The 16,163-nt window shown below is 38.6% G+C and overlaps 1 protein-coding gene across 1 annotated transcript; it reads right to left on the bottom strand.

The window, feature by feature from the left end:
- Nucleotides 1-6,757: 6,757 nt before the first annotated feature.
- LOC123313234 lies at nt 6,758-7,681 on the bottom strand. The gene has a single exon (XM_044898006.1). The coding sequence runs from the start codon at nt 7,679-7,681 to the stop codon at nt 6,758-6,760; it is 924 nt and encodes a 307-aa protein (XP_044753941.1).
- Between the last annotated feature and the right edge of the window lie 8,482 nt (nt 7,682-16,163).

Below are 16,163 nucleotides of genomic sequence, written 5' to 3'. Positions count from 1 at the left end.
TTGCAAACGACATTCTTGTAAATACAAACTTTTTTATTTTTCGAACGATGGCAACCCGAGTCATTTTTTTTACTAATTCGAGGTCGTAGATTACGAATATGCAATTTTTGGGAGTATTTTGGGAAAAGAATAACTTTTAAAGGAATAATGAATGAGAAAAAATATCTTTTGATGGATCAATGGGAAAAAAATAAGAGTGATTTTTTTCCCAAAGTACTCATCTTAGGAAAAATCTAATTGCATAATCTATACGACCTCGAACAAGTGAAAAAAATAACTCGGGTTGAAAGCGATGACGAATATGCAATTAGATTTTTCCTACGAACCTTAGAAGGGGGGGGGGGGGGGGCCATCATGAATTTTTGCCCCGGTCAGAAAAAATCGTAGATCCGGGCCTGTCGTCAGCGCTGCACAGTAAAAAACAAGATGAAGATATTCCAATGAACTTCCATTCTGTAGGTACTCAGGTAAAACGTCCTTATTCAAGATGTCGATTATGAGTGACAGTTTCTTGTATGTATTGAGTCGGGAAGGTGCTATTCGATGAAGAGGATCTGTTCCTTCCAGTTCGGCAAAGTATCAAGTTATTATTATTGTTATTGTTATTATTATTTATTTTCCACAGGAACTTCCTGGTTTGGCATAAATGAATCGGGATATTTCATCAACCCCAGCGAGCACAAAAACATCTCAGAGATGTTAAAAGTAAGAGATTTCGAGACATTGAACATCCACTGCGATGTTTTGTTTATACATGAATAGAACTTTTATAGAACAGCCAATGTCCGCCGCAGGCGGCTATTATATGGATGTCCCTGGGATGTCACAAAAAGAACTACTCAGAAGTTTTTTTGATAGCCTTTTCATGTACACAGTAGAACATTTCTAAAGCTCTTTGCGCACACGAAATCGCTGTTTGTAAGACTTTATATGAAATTCTTTTGTGAGGCCTTTTTTCTTTCATTTGAATGTTTGAGGATACCACATTCAATTTCAAATGAACTACAAAGTTCAAAATACTATATAAGAATAAAAATATTTTAATGATACTTCAACAGGTACAAAAGGAAAAGAAATCACATCTCACGTAAAGAATTGAACAACAAAAAACAATTGATAAATATTATACTACAGAAAGGGAGAATAAACAAAAAAATATATCACATTCAATAAAACAAACATAAATAACCAAAGAGAAATATCACATTTAACATAAAAAAACAGAAATAATAGAAAACAAACCGATTATAATTTTAGATGTACCGAAAAGGAAAATGAAAAAAAATTTATGAAAAATTTATTTTCCCTTCATTTTATCGTCCCTCCTCCTCTGCCCAATATGCCTTAACCAATCTTTGGCATAGAGTTCGAATACTTTCCTAGTGATTTGGAATTTTTTATGGATCACATCTACAAAATAAAAACAATTCAAACAATTAATTCACAAAATATATGAAGGTTAAGATGATTTTTTCCAATTAAAATAACAGAGAAAATAGCCGCATGAAAGGATCTGGAAGATTTGAGTTGTATAGCTCCTGACCAGGTTGATTTGCGAAACGATTTTATTTATTTATTTATTTGTACTTGTATTTAAAGATACAATACAACAATTCGAAGGAATTTTCAAAAACAAGAACTTTTCTGGGACAATTTGAATTATTTTGTGATTCACAAGTGATGAATGATTATTATCATCGTCGGAAGAGTAGTCTTACAAAATATTCTGGGAATTATCAACGGCCTAGATAGATTATCGAAATATGTTGAAATCCTCGATGATATGGCTTTAAACTCTATAAAGTTATTTCTTGAATAATTATAATAACCTTCCATATACCATTCGATTATTCCAACCAAAATACAATGATCTCTTATACCTAGTCCCAAATACACAAATAATATTAACCACGCAGCGTGGATTCTTTTGAGGTTATATGTATGTTTCTGAACATTATACTATACATTTAATTCATGTAATACTTACTTATTAATTGTATTTGGTTACTATGAAGAGATCGATCCTAAATTCACAATCAAAACCAACACAGAAGTAGTTAATATTATACAAATCACCAATCAACTTTCAACTCCGAACAATCCACAGTCCAAACTACGAAGAAAGTAGAAATGGCGGCAAATTGTTTATTTGGAATAAACCTCCCAAGGCAAACTATGCGACGCCAAGAGAAGATATCCACACGTTTACATTATTTTCAACACGACAGTACCTCTCAGTAGGTAGTCGAAGAAATGCCACAGATGGCACAGATCAGAACAAATAAAGATTTCCAATAGCCTTCGGAGACCTCTTTGGGAAGTGCATATTACGTTTCAAAGAAACATCCTCATGCCAACATTTTCGAAACATCCCAAAGCATCCCAGGGATGTTTGTGCTCGCTGGGACGGTTCAGTCATGTGTGAGTACCCTTCGGACCGTTCTAAAAGTTCCCAATATGGCGGCTTTCTGGGCGGTGAGTATTACATTTTGTGTTTCCTCTATTCCTAATTTAATTAATTCTTGTTTCAGGTGACGTTCGACAAGACCATTTGCAGATATTATCAAAGGATATATAGTGACTTGGTTTAGCTGGTAGATTGCTTTTATTTCGAAAGATAAGTCGATGTATTTACTGATCTTTTGATTTCTTGCCTCGCTTATATTGTGGTCACATGGGATGGTTACATCAATAATTCTTGCTTTCTTTTCTCCCTTGTCTATCACAAAAATATCAGGTTTGTTATATCCTATCTCACGGTCAGTTATTATAATTTTATCCCAGTATATTTTAGCTGTTGAATTTTCCATATAGTCTTTGGGATTATATTTATAATAGGGCTCATCTTTATTAATAAATTTGTATTTCTTACATATAGCTTGGTGGAAAACCTTTGCAACATCATCATGCCTCTTCTTGTGATCACGCGGCGCCAGGTAGGTACATCCCGACGAGAGGTGCTGGATGGTTTCCGTTTTCTCTCGGCAAAGTCTGCACCGGTCGGATGCTATCTCCTGATGCAATATGTATCGTCTGTAATTTCTTGTCGAAATAACCTGATCCTGTATGGCCACTGCAAAACCTTCTGTTTCCATTGTGAGTATTCCTCTAGTGAGAAATAGTACTTATAATTCTTTGTCCACATCTGGGCTATTAAGTGCTGCTGCGTATCGTCCGTGCAGTTCCTTACTCTTCCAGTCGCCTTCAATCTCAGAGTGGTAATTTTTGTTCTCTGTTACAGGTGGTTCTTGATTTGCCAACCTCAAGGGAGTCAACGTGAAGTCCAAAAGAAGATCGCCGAGTAAGTTGGATGAACTCTCGATTTCAGATAAGTAAAAAGCTCCTTGCATTCTTTGTTGTGTGTTTCTTTGAGATTCCTCAGTCCTCTTCCCCCCCTATTACGAGGTAAGTATAGCCTATTGTTAGATGCATTCGGGTGATGAAGGCGGTTCTTTGTTAGTGACGTTCTTATCAATCTGTCCAAATTATCCAGATCCGTTTGGCTCCATTTAATTATACCAAAGCTATATGTTATTGTTGGTATCACCCAGCTATTTATTGCCCTAACTTTCGCCCAGGTATAGAGTTTTGACCTCAGAACCAACCTCAGTCTTCTCTCCAGCGACTTTTGGAACAAAATTTTATTTTCTGCATGATTAATGCTGAGAGTCTGGTGTACACCAAGATATTTGTACTTTCGATTTCCTGGCAAAGGCTGGAATTGGCTGTCATCTAGAAGGGTTATATTTTCGGCCCCCTGAACTTTTCCCGCTTTAACGTAAATATAAGCACACTTCTCAACTTCGAATTTCATACGGATAGCCTTGCTGAACGCTGCCACAAGTTCTAGAAGGGCTATGAGTTGTTCAGTTCTTGCAGCGAATATCTTAAGGTCGTCTATATATAAGAGATGTGAGAATTTTTGGATTGGTCTATTGATAATTTTGTAACCATAAGTGCGTTCTTCCAAAATGTTGCTGAGCGGATTCAAAGCCATGCAAAACCGTCACCCTGGAATATCCCTCTTCGGATCCTGATACCTTCAGTGAAATACTGTACCCCTTCCACATCAACATTGAGAAAAGTTTCCCAAGCATCCATCACAACTTCGAGAAAATGTATCAGATTTTTATTTATTTTATAGATCTTCAAAATTTCGATCAGCCACGTATGTGGCACCGAATCATACGCTTTCTGATAGTCTATCCAAGCAGCTGAGTTATTTCTTTTCTTGACACGTGCATGATTAGTGACAACCGAATCCAGAACTAACCATTCCTTACTTCCCTTCGACCCGCTTTTACATCCGTTTTGCTGCCATGCTAATAATTTATGTTTTTTTAGGTGATGATTCATTTTGTCTTTTATAATTCCGGTTAAAATTTTGTATACAATCGGTAGACAGGTAATCGGTCTATAGTTTTGTGGGTGGTCTAATATATAATTTTTTGGAAGAAGGTGGGTAATCCCTGAGGTGAAAAAGGCGGGTATCTCTTTAGGATCTTTGAGAGCAGCGTTGAACTGAACTTTTTTTTTATAGCAGGGGGAATCTGCGACCGTGAAAACACGGGACTCTATCTCTCGCCCAGAGGAACCCATTTCTAGGGAACACTCTGGGGTTACTCACTCTCCTGAGTTCGCGACCCACTAAACCTAACCTGCTTTACATTGGTTCCGGGCATTGCCTATAAACCATTTATCCCAGGATCGGTTAATTTCTTCTTGCACATTGACGTGCTAGGGTTTTCATGTTCGTCCATTTCGGATATCTCTTCTTAGTATAGTTTTAATGAGTTTCCGTACTCATTTTAATCTCTCCTCAATTTATCTCGCGGTCTCCTTTTGTAAATTCTCATTCTTCCTCTGTCTTCCTCCGGATCGTAGTCCACTAGTCTCCTGAGTTCTTCATTTGGATGTTCCTTCGCTGTTTCGAATAACTTTTCAGCTTTCCTCTTCATAAATTCGGTGATGGTTTTCCACTTCAAATCTCGATATATCTGTTTGTTCCTGACAAACCAAGGTGCATCTATGGCATATCGTAGTAGTTTGTTTTCTGTTGACTAAATTCTTTGTATATGGCTCTTTGCCGCGAATCCCCAAGCACCTGATCCGTAAGTCAGTTGCGGTCTAGCAACGGCTTTGATTATTTTCAATTTTGTCTCATTTGACATGTGGCTCTTTCTACCTATCAGCGGGTAGAGCATATTCATCGCTGCCTTGGTTTTGTAAACGGCTTGTTTGATATGGCTTCTCCAAGTTAGACCTTTGTCTAGGGTGATACCTAAATATTTCGCTTCGTTTTTCCATTCGATTTCTTCTCCATCTACCTCTAGATTTGTTGTAGTTCTCAGTCTCCTCTTTTGCAGTAATATCGCTTGGCTCTTTTGTCCGTTGAGCTTTATTTTCCATTTAATACACCATTCATTTATTTCATCTATAGCTTCTTGTAATATTCCTTCTATGATTTCTGGCTTGCGATGTCGCATTGCGATTCCCGTGTCGTCGGCATATAGTGTCAGCATAGTCCTTGGAGATTTTGGTATATCGTGAATATATATGTTATACAATAACGGCCCAAGTACGGACCCTTGAGGCACCCTTGCTTCCATATATCTGGTTATGGAGTTTTCTCCTTCCACTTTCACGTAGAATCTTCTGTTCCTCAAATAATTCCTAATCAACTTGCACAGTTTGATTGAATATCCAGCATATCTCATTTTGTAAATCAATCCTCCATGCCATACTCTGTCGAATGCTCTGGCGACATCTAGTAGTACAAGACCTGTTGCTTGTTTATTTTAGAATCCTTCTGTTATGTATTCTGTGAGTCTCAGTAATTGCTGTTCTGTTGAGTGATCTCTTCTGAATCCGAATTGCTCTGCTCGAACGAGATTCAGATTTTCAGTTTCTTCTGTAAGCCTTCTAGCGATTACTCTTTCTACTACTTTTCCTAGGGCGGACAATAAACTTATCGGCCTGTAGTTTTGGGGGAATTTTTTATCTTTGCCTGGTTTGTTGAACACTATGACTTCTGCAGTTTTCCACTTCTCCGGATAGTGTTCAGTCCTCATTATACCGTTTGCAATATTTGTGAGAGCAGTTATACCTTTTCTAGGTAATTTCTTCAACATAGCAATCGTTATTTTATCACTGTTGGCGAAAATGATAGCTCTTAAGTTGTTGAGATAAAATGGACTGTATTAACGAAAAAGCGGCGGTATCAGAAACCTCACCTGGATGTTGTAGCTCCAATTTTGCCAGTGCCAACGATCGATTGAGCTCTTCTTGAAGTCAGCAATACAGAACTGTTGAATTCTTAGTGTACACAGCACTTTCACTATAGTCACAGTGAAAATAAGTAGTTTTGAAAAATAGCGAAGAAATACTAAAAACGTAGCGATAAGCGATTAAGCAGCAGTATATATGTCGATTGTGCGAAATGTCATTCATTACTAACTAATTGTCTTCTTGATGAGGGGGGAGTAACGAATTAGATTCCTGATACCACATGGAATAACGCGTATTTTGAGATCCAAGTCTTTTCCCCAACATCCTGCCCCGGGAAAATGAAGAATGAATTTTAAACATACATATTGGAAAAATTATTTAAACTTGAGTGAGAAAAAAAAAAAAAAATATATGATCGTTGATCGCAGATGCGTAGAGAGCGAATCATTTGATACAAAAAAAAACGAAATAATTCACGCAGAAATAACCTATAAACAAAATACCAAATTTGATGCAATTATTTTTTTTATTAGGATTGCTCACTGGGAAGTGGGCAAAGTTTCACAAGTGGTCGTTTTAGTAAACCTGTAGAGGTTTTAATGGTGGCGACGCGAGCAACCTTATCGTCACCAGGGTGTAAATCAAGGATTTTACCTAAATTCCATTTGCCCGGCGGAACATTATTATCTTTTATCAACACCACCGTGCCAATTTTAGGAGGTGATAGTGGATCCAGCCACTTGGTACGCTGCTGCAGCGTATGTAAATATTCTTGGCGCCAACGACGCCAAAAATCATGATGAATGCGTTGCAGAAGTTGCCATCTAGATAAACGGTTCAAGGGTAAATCAGAAAACTCTGGAGTGGGAACTGCAGATGGCGGTTCCATCATGAGAAAGTGTCCAGGCGTCAAAATATCAATACTTTCAATATCTGAGGACAGTGGTGTCAGTGGACGCGAATTCAAACTGGATTCGACCAACGTCAAAATGGTGTTGAACTCTTCGTACGAAAGAATTTGGTCACCAATTACTTTCGTTAGATGGAGTTTCACGGATTTGATACCAGCTTCAGCTAGTCCGTTGAAATGGGGACCAGAGGGTGGTGAAAACTTAAAATTTATAGATTCTTGTTGAGCTGCAGTTTGCATCAGCTTTAATTGTTTACTTGCTCCAACGAAGTTTGTGGCGTTATCACAAAAAATTGTTTGAATTCTTCCTCTTCTTGCAATGAAACGCTGCAAGGCAGAAAGAAACGTTTCAGATGATAAATCGCTAGCTAACTCTAAATGCACAGCTTTCGTAACAAGGCATACAAAAACACATATATAAGCTTTGCAAGCTTTGACACCACGATGACGGGTCAAAGTTATGTAATAAGGACCTCCGAAGTCAACAGCAGAATTAAGAAAAGCTTTAGCTTGCGTAACTCGACTTTTCGGTAGTGAAGCCATAGGGGGTTGATACGGTTTAGGAGCTATTTTCCAGCAACGAAAGCATTTTGAAATTACTGAATTAATGGCACGTTTGCTAGCTAGAATCCAGAATTTTTGAGAAATTAAGTATTGGGTGGTGCGGCACCCCGCATGCAAATAGGTTTTATGGTAATGATCTATGATCAAAGAAGTTAAGCGGCTCTGTCGCGGCAAGAGCATCGGAAACTTCGCATCATGTGGCAGGTGAGCGTGTTTGATGCGTCCTCCTACTCGTAAAACACCCTCGGAATCAATGAATGCGTGCAACTTTCGAAGAGGAAACGAAAACCTTCTGCTTTCATATTCTTGCGCAAAATATTTATGTTGGGTGAACTTGACAATCAACAAAAGAGCGGAGTACATCTCACTGGAAGACAGACGATCAGTAAATTTGTTGGACCGATTCCTTACATTATTTATAAATCGCAGAACATACGCTGTAACACGTAACAAGGTATTGAATGACGAGAATCTGTCCAGTAAACTGTCAACCAAATTTTCATCATTGGGGACATTCAACAGAACTAATTTACGTTGCTCCTCCGTAGGATATGAAAAGGAAGAGGTTGGAATGAAACTTGATATCTCACGTTCTTGCAACAGTGGTGGACCGGTGAACCACCAACTTACCGAGAGAAGATGAGACGGTAGTACGCCTCGAGAAGCGATGTCTGCGGGATTATTATCTGTATTAATATAATACCATGAATTTTGAGGTAAATTAGTTTGTATGAAAGATACACGATTGGCCACGAACGGTTTCCAACGAGTAGATTCGCCGTTCAGCCAGTGAAGTACGATTTGCGAATCTGACCAAGAGACCACTCGCTTTATATGTATGGTCGATTCCAAAATTTTGACAGTATATTTCATCAATTTGCTGAGTAAGACTGCAGCGCACAGTTCGAGACGAGGAATAGTTATCCTCTTCAAAGGCGCAAGTTTGGATTTTGCACATAAAAAATTAGTAGAAATCGAAAAATTATTCAGCGCTCTTAAATAAATGACACATGCGTATCCCCTCTCACTGGCGTCACAGAACCCATGGATCTCGTAACTAGAGACCTCAGGTGGAATAATAAGGCGTGGAATTTTCAACTCCGAGAGTAACGGTAGTTCTGAAGTATATTGTTGCCAGACACGGGTAATGTCAGGAGGCGGTGTTTCATCCCAATCAGTTTTCGATATCCAAAGTTGTTGGATTAAGTTTTTAGCGAGAAAAATCGTAGGTGCAACAAAACCGAGGGGATCATACACTTTAGCTAATTCAGAGAGCATAATCCTTTTCGTACATAATGAATTGTCAATTGCTTTACAGAAAAAACTAAAGTAATCATTGCTGGGATTCCAATTCAGTCCCAAAACTTTTAATGAGAACGGTTGTGACCCATTGTCAAATGATAGTGGGTCAACAGATACATGCGATGCGGGCAAATCACTCAGAAGTGATGGCTCATTACTGCAAAACTTACGCAGTTGAAAACCAGCCTTCTCTAACAAGGAAACTAAATCATCGCGGAGTGTGCGAGCGTCTTCAATGGTGGGTGCACTAAAAATAAAATCGTCGATATAGGAATTATTTGAAATAATTTCGGCTGCATGTGGATGATTTGATTTTTCATCTTCGGCGAGTTTACGCAGGACGCGAAGCGCTAAGTATGGGCTCGATCGTAGTCCATAAGTGACGGTTTTCAAGCGAAAATCTTGAACTTTATCGTTCGGTGAAAAGCGAAAAAGAATTCTTTGAAAATCACAATGACCAGAGTCCACCCAAATCATCCGATACATTTGGCGTATATCACAGCATATAACAAATGGAAAAAGGCGAAAACTAGTTATGATTTTGGAAATATCGGGTTGCAATTTTGGACCTGTCATTAAATGATCGTTAAGGGTTTTTTGAGAGTTAAATTTATATGATCCGTTAAAAACAACTCGCAATTTGGTTGAGATGCTTTCAGGTTTTAGTACGCAATGATGAACTAAATAATATGAATTCGACTGTATTTCATCGGAAGGTATAACTTCCATATGATTTGATTTAAGGTAATCCATCATAAATTCTTTATACTGTGTATCCAACTGAGGATTCTTTAATAGACGGCGTTCAAGTGAGTAAAATCGAGATAAGGCGAACTCACGCATATTCATGAATTGTGGCGTTGAATTATCAACAAAAGGTAGGGAGACGACAAATTTTCCGTCATCGGCGCGAGATACCGTTTCAAGAAAATGCTTTTCACAATCAACTTCTTCCTGACTGAAATGTTCGACCTGGGGGACAGTTTCCGCTTCCCAAAATTTTTGTATGTTACAGTCGAGCACATTTTCGCTTGAATTTATGAAAAACGAAGAAACAGGATGCGGAAAACTGTTATTGGTTTTACCAAGTAAAATATACCCGAATACAGTATTTATAGCCACGGGTTGATTATCGTTACCGGTGATGCAGTCAGATAAAATAATTCGAGAAAAAATCTCTGCTCCCAGAAGCAAATCTATGGCACCGGGACGATGAAATGATGGATCAGCTAAGGGTAAATTACGAATATGATTCAACGAATCAGTACAAACTGGATGTACAGGTAAATTTTCACAAATTCTATCAATTACTATAGCATCAGTAAATAAAATCGGATTATTCGACATTACTGGTTTCAATGATAGCGATACTGATCCACTACTCAATTTAGCATTCATGGATCCTAATCCTCTGACTTCAACAGAATTAGGAACTTTATGCAAGTTCAGACGTTTTACTGCCTTTTCCGTGATAAAACAAGTCATACTACCCGAATCTATTAAACATCTAAGAGATTGATGAGCACCGCGGCCATCACACACATCAACATAAGCAGTAGCCAAAAGAACATGACTGGGATGTGCCATGACCCCAGCACCAACGAAAGTCGAATCATTATCAGGGCGATTTGAACTATTTTGCGGTCGAAATGATTCTTGACCATTTGACATAGGGGATATTGCGGATGATGAAAAACTTGAAGCATTAGCGGAGCGCATTTTAGTGTTGTCATGGAGAAGTGTGTGATGAAATTTTGACTTACATACTTTACATGTATGCGAGGATCTGCAAGATCGTAAATCATGAGAGGAACTTAGACAATTGAAACATAGTTTATTGTCTTTACAGAAGTGATAGCGATCAGAAACAGACTTATTAGCAAATGCAGAACAAGTATAAAGCGAATGATTTGCTTGGCAAAAAATACAAGTAGCGGCGGGCGATTTGTTGACAAACAATGCAGTTGTACGAGATGAAATGGGACGTATGAAAGAAGCAGATTTTCGCAGTGCATTTTGTTTATCATTAATTGTTTGCGAAGTTGAAGATCCCAGCGTTTCTAACACAAGACAATGTCTATTAATGAAATCAACTACTTCACTGAATGTTGGAACTTCGGTGGATTGATGTTCCATTTCAAAGCGTGTAAGCGTATTCTTGTCAAGACGTTTTATAATCATCATGACCAAAATAAAATCCCAATGATCGGTGGGAAATTTGAGGGTTTTTAAAGCAGCAATGTTTTCGGTGAAGGTATCTATCAATTTTCTATAAGATTCCGTAGAAGGACTTGTGATCTTAGGAGCGTTCTCTATTTCGGTCCACAGACTCTGAGATTGTAAGCGGCGATTTGAAAAACGATCAACAATACTTTTATAAGCGATGACGTAATTAGGCGACGTTAAAGGCAACGTTTTAACTAAAGAAAGTGCAGAGCCTTGAACAGAACTAACCAAATAAGTGAATTTTTCTATTGGAGTTAAGGATGGATTGTTGTGCACAAGTGCATCAAACTGATCTCGAAATGATGTGAAATCTTTGTAATCACCACTAAATTTCATCAATGATATTTTAGGTAATCGAACATTTCCATGATTAGTGGATGGACCCAACATAGTACTATTATGGCTTGGTCCTGATGGCGAACTTACGTAATCATCGAATAATTCGGTAAAGCATGTCTTCACATCGTAGTAATCGGAAAGAAAACTCTCTCGAACCAAATTTTCCGGTTCCAAATCGGAGTCAGGATCATTCAAAAGTGTGGAAATTACCTTGTTGTGATGTTCAAAAAATGCGTCGTGAATCGTCTGTATATCTTGATAGCGTACCTTGAATGAGACGTGTTGAGTTCTATCGGTTTTAGCCTTCTGGGCTAGAACATGAAGCGACTTCATATCGGAAATCGAATTGTTTCGAAATGTTTTGGACTTTTTTAATTTATCCATCGCGCTCCGTTATTCAGACGAAATACAGTGAATCAGCTAATCGGAAAATGATGTCAACAGACATGCGTTGATGCGCGAGATGAATTTTCAAGATCAAGGTCACTGCGTTTTCAAAATGCTGAAGAACTTATGAAAATGGCGGAACAGGTGTTCGATTTCAATTACAGAGTTTGTATTCAAAAATCAATAAAATTGATTATATATCCCTTAGAACTATAATAATTGCATCAAATAATTGGAAAATCTGACGAGCTTCTATTGAAAGCGGTAACCTTTCCGAACACGAGCGATTGGCGATCTCCACGCACATGCGATCAATTTGAAACTGCAATGAAAATTTTGAATTTTAAGATGAAAACATGGTTTATATCCGGCTACAGAAGGATCAAAATGTTGGCGAAAATGATAGCTCTTAAGTTGTTGAGATAAAATGGACTGTATTAACGAAAAAGCGGCGGTATCAGAAACCTCACCTGGATGTTGTAGCTCCAATTTTGCCAGTGCCAACGATCGATTGAGCTCTTCTTGAAGTCAGCAATACAGAACTGTTGAATTCTTAGTGTACACAGCACTTTCACTATAGTCACAGTGAAAATAAGTAGTTTTGAAAAATAGCGAAGAAATACTAAAAACGTAGCGATAAGCGATTAAGCAGCAGTATATATGTCGATTGTGCGAAATGTCATTCATTACTAACTAATTGTCTTCTTGATGAGGGGGGAGTAACGAATTAGATTCCTGATACCACATGGAATAACGCGTATTTTGAGATCCAAGTCTTTTCCCCAACAATCACTTCCGGGAGCTTTTCTATTTTTCAAGCTTCTGATTATCTCTTTTATTTCAAATGGAGAAGTTGGTTTTTCTATTTTGTCGTCTACTGGTGGTTCGTCCATTTCTTCTTCGTTCTTCCAGATCGTCATTATTGTCATCAGGTCTTTAATTTATTCTCGATTCTCTGTCCGCCAGTGCTTATGCTTTATCGATATTCGTATATGCCATTCCTCTTTCTCCGTGGAGAGGTGGTATTTTAGTCTCTTCTCTTCTCAGACATTTTTGCATTTTCCATGCAGAATGATCGATAGTATTTAGTTCTTGAGTTCTTTTGTTCCATCTATTTGTTTTCATGTCCTTCAGGGCATTTTTTAGAACTTGGCTGTGTCGGTTTAGATTTCTCTTATTTATATCTGTTTTGTTGAGCCTGTATGTTTTTCTTAGTCTCCGATTTTCCCTGATGAGATCTTTGATTTCTCTGGGTGTATCACCGTGTGGATGTATCGGTGCTGGTCTCGTTATTTTCTTTGTGCTCTTTTTGTAGGCATCTAGAATATTCTTTTTTAGTTTTTCAACTGCTCTTTCTAGGTCTTCCGGTGTGTTGATTGTTGGTATTTCTGTTACCTCCGATTGTATCAGATGGCTATATTTAGTCCAATCGGTGTATTCTCTTGTTTGCATTAGTTCTCTTCTTGGCCCTTCTCCTATTGTTAATTCGATGGGGTTGTGGTTAGAGGTTCCGTCCCACAAGGTCTTTATCAAGAATTCTCTTCTTCTTCTTCAGGTACAATAACGATAGCTTCATGTTTTTCAGGAAGATCTTTCAGTTTTTTGCCATTTCTGTTTTCCATCCTGCTGTTCCATTCTGGAGATTTGCAATTAAAATCTCCGATGCAGATTTTCGGGTTCGTTCCATCTAGTAAGTTGTTGATTTCTTCTTCCAATAAGTTATTTGGGGGTCTTTTATATGCCGATGTGACCTCGACTCTTTGTCGATTTATGTCAGCAACAATCGTCACTGTTTCTATTTGTGACTCGTCAGATCTTCCTTTAAAATAGTGTTTCAGATCGCGTCTAACCAGTAAGGCAACACCTCCCCCAGTGTTTGCGATTCTGTCACATCTATATATCTCATAATTCATGATGTTCAATCACGTATTTGGTTGTATTCTTGTTTCCTGTAAGGCTATAATATCAGGTTGTCTCTCTGATATTATTTCTTCTATCTCAGATTTTCGAGTTCTGACCCCGTTTATGTTCCAGGAGACTATTTTAAGGGAATTTTTCCTATTTGTATGTTCAATTGTTGAACTGAACAGCAAGCCTTGCATGAACGCAACGGAAGTTTTTCCACCAATAAGCTTGAATCTTGTCCATTCCTGGCGCCTTCCAGTTGGACAAGTTTTTGATAGTCTTCTGAACATCCTCATACGATACATTGACATTCTCCATTTCTGGGATTGGCATTATTCTTTTTTTTTCTTTATTGATCCAGTAGGCATCGTTGTCGTGCTCTTCTGCTGTCTGCCACAACTCGGTCCAATATTGATGCATATAGTGGCGGTCTACTGGTATTCTTGTAGGGTTACTCGAACTCCCAGTTTCTAATGAGCGATAGAACAGTTTTTGGTTCTGTTGACACGTTCTCTATATCTTCTCAATTTACTCACTAAAATTTTTGCTTTCTGTTTCAGGTCTTCCAGATGCGATGTTAACTTGAGCTTGGAGTCAGGTAAGTTAAGTTTGATTTTCAGGCCTCGACAGATCTTTTTAATATGCTTCTGCAAACGATTTGTAGGTGAGTTACAGCTGAGGTAACTGGTTATTTGTCCTATCTTTTTTCTCAAGATATTCATTCTATTTTGAAGTCTCATCTCCCATGGCGGATCCCCTCTCCTCTGATTTGGCTTTCCTTTCGCTTGCTTGATTTGTATCCCCATTAGTTCCAGGACAGTTAGCGTCGCGCAATAAACAAGATGGCAGGTTTCCTCCAAGTTTGAACAGTCAGTCAACTTCTCCCCCAATGCTCTGTCTGTCTGGAGGACCGTGTCTTAATCTACTCTGAAGTACCGCAGTTTGGTCAACGATGGTCTTTCTTTAAATGGTATTCCCTCGTATCTCAACATGTTTTCAGATATGGCGTTTCTGATCTCATTTGGTACATCTTCTGGCTGGATCTCAAAAATTGTAGATCTTCTTCTGTTTTCTGGGCTTCGCACTTGCTGAACCTCTCACCCATCATTATAATCTCCTGAATTCTGGTCACTGGCATCCCGTTTGAGTTGTTGAATTTCTGCTTCCGATAGCACCTTTCTTCGTATTATAGACCTGACTTGGTCGGAAAGTGGCTGTGGCTCTCTCGGAAAATCCGGTCTCATCAATCGCCATTGTTCATGTAGTTTACTTCTGTAGTGCGTCCTTTCCTGTTCGGCGTTTGTCACAAAGAAATATGCGCGCATGAGATCAAGACTATCTTGTCTACTCCAGCGTATACGCCTTCTTTGTACCTCTGGTGATCGAGCGGGATTCTCCTGTAATGTATTATCCAAGCGTCGTTTCTCAAGTGGATTGTCCAAAGCAGCAGGCCCTGTGGTTCCATTTCGCGGGGGTGCGCCACTTGCTTCACGCATTCCCGCTAGTGACTGTGTAGTCCCGCCAGCTGGAGCAGTCGCACCTCCAGAGGCTTCCGAGGCTTGTTTCCTAGTGATTATAAGAGCAAATTTAAATCACAACATGGGGGCTGCTAACCCGATCATGCTGGTTGCTGAGGTCTGCGGGGTTGCGGCCCGTGGTCTTAGGCCCCTCATGCAGGCGAAGCTGGCTGTACAGGTCTTACGTCGTTACCTGTAGCGTAGTAGGAGAAAAACATTGCTGGCGACAATGTTCCACTTTTTCCGGCCAGACATATTATTACACAGGCCAACAAAATGGAAAAAAAATTTGGGCCGGAAATCTAACATCTGATTTTAGATGTTTTTAATGTGCTGATTCCAAAAATGCCACCAGATTTTTTCTATCAGCTCTAGTTTCTGAGATACACGTTAAGGTTAAATGGTATATTTTATTTTTATTGACAGTTCAAAACGTAGTTTAAAATGTGTTCTTTTACATAACGGTAACAAATATGGCTGAATTCCTATTGGTCATTCTACTACCATGAAGGAAGAATATGAAACAATAGCATTAGTTTTGAAAAAATTAAATACGAAGAACATCAGTGGTCAATTTGTGTTGATTTAAAGATGATTAACTTCCTCCTTGAACAGCAAAGTGGTTATACAAAATATCCTTGTTTTTTGTGCCTTTGGGACAGCAGAGCAAAAAATGAGCACTGGGTTAACAAAAATTGGCCTTCAAGAGATGTCATGATTCAAGGAATACAAAACGTGATCAACGAACCTTTGGTTTCAAGAGAAAAAATCTTACTTCCGCCCTT

Source organism: Coccinella septempunctata, chromosome 5, assembly GCF_907165205.1.
Source record: "Coccinella septempunctata chromosome 5, icCocSept1.1, whole genome shotgun sequence".
Classification (NCBI taxonomy): Eukaryota; Metazoa; Arthropoda; class Insecta; order Coleoptera; family Coccinellidae; genus Coccinella; species Coccinella septempunctata.
Note: the sequence above shows the minus strand (reverse complement) of the source record. Positions and strands in the feature narration are given on the sequence as shown.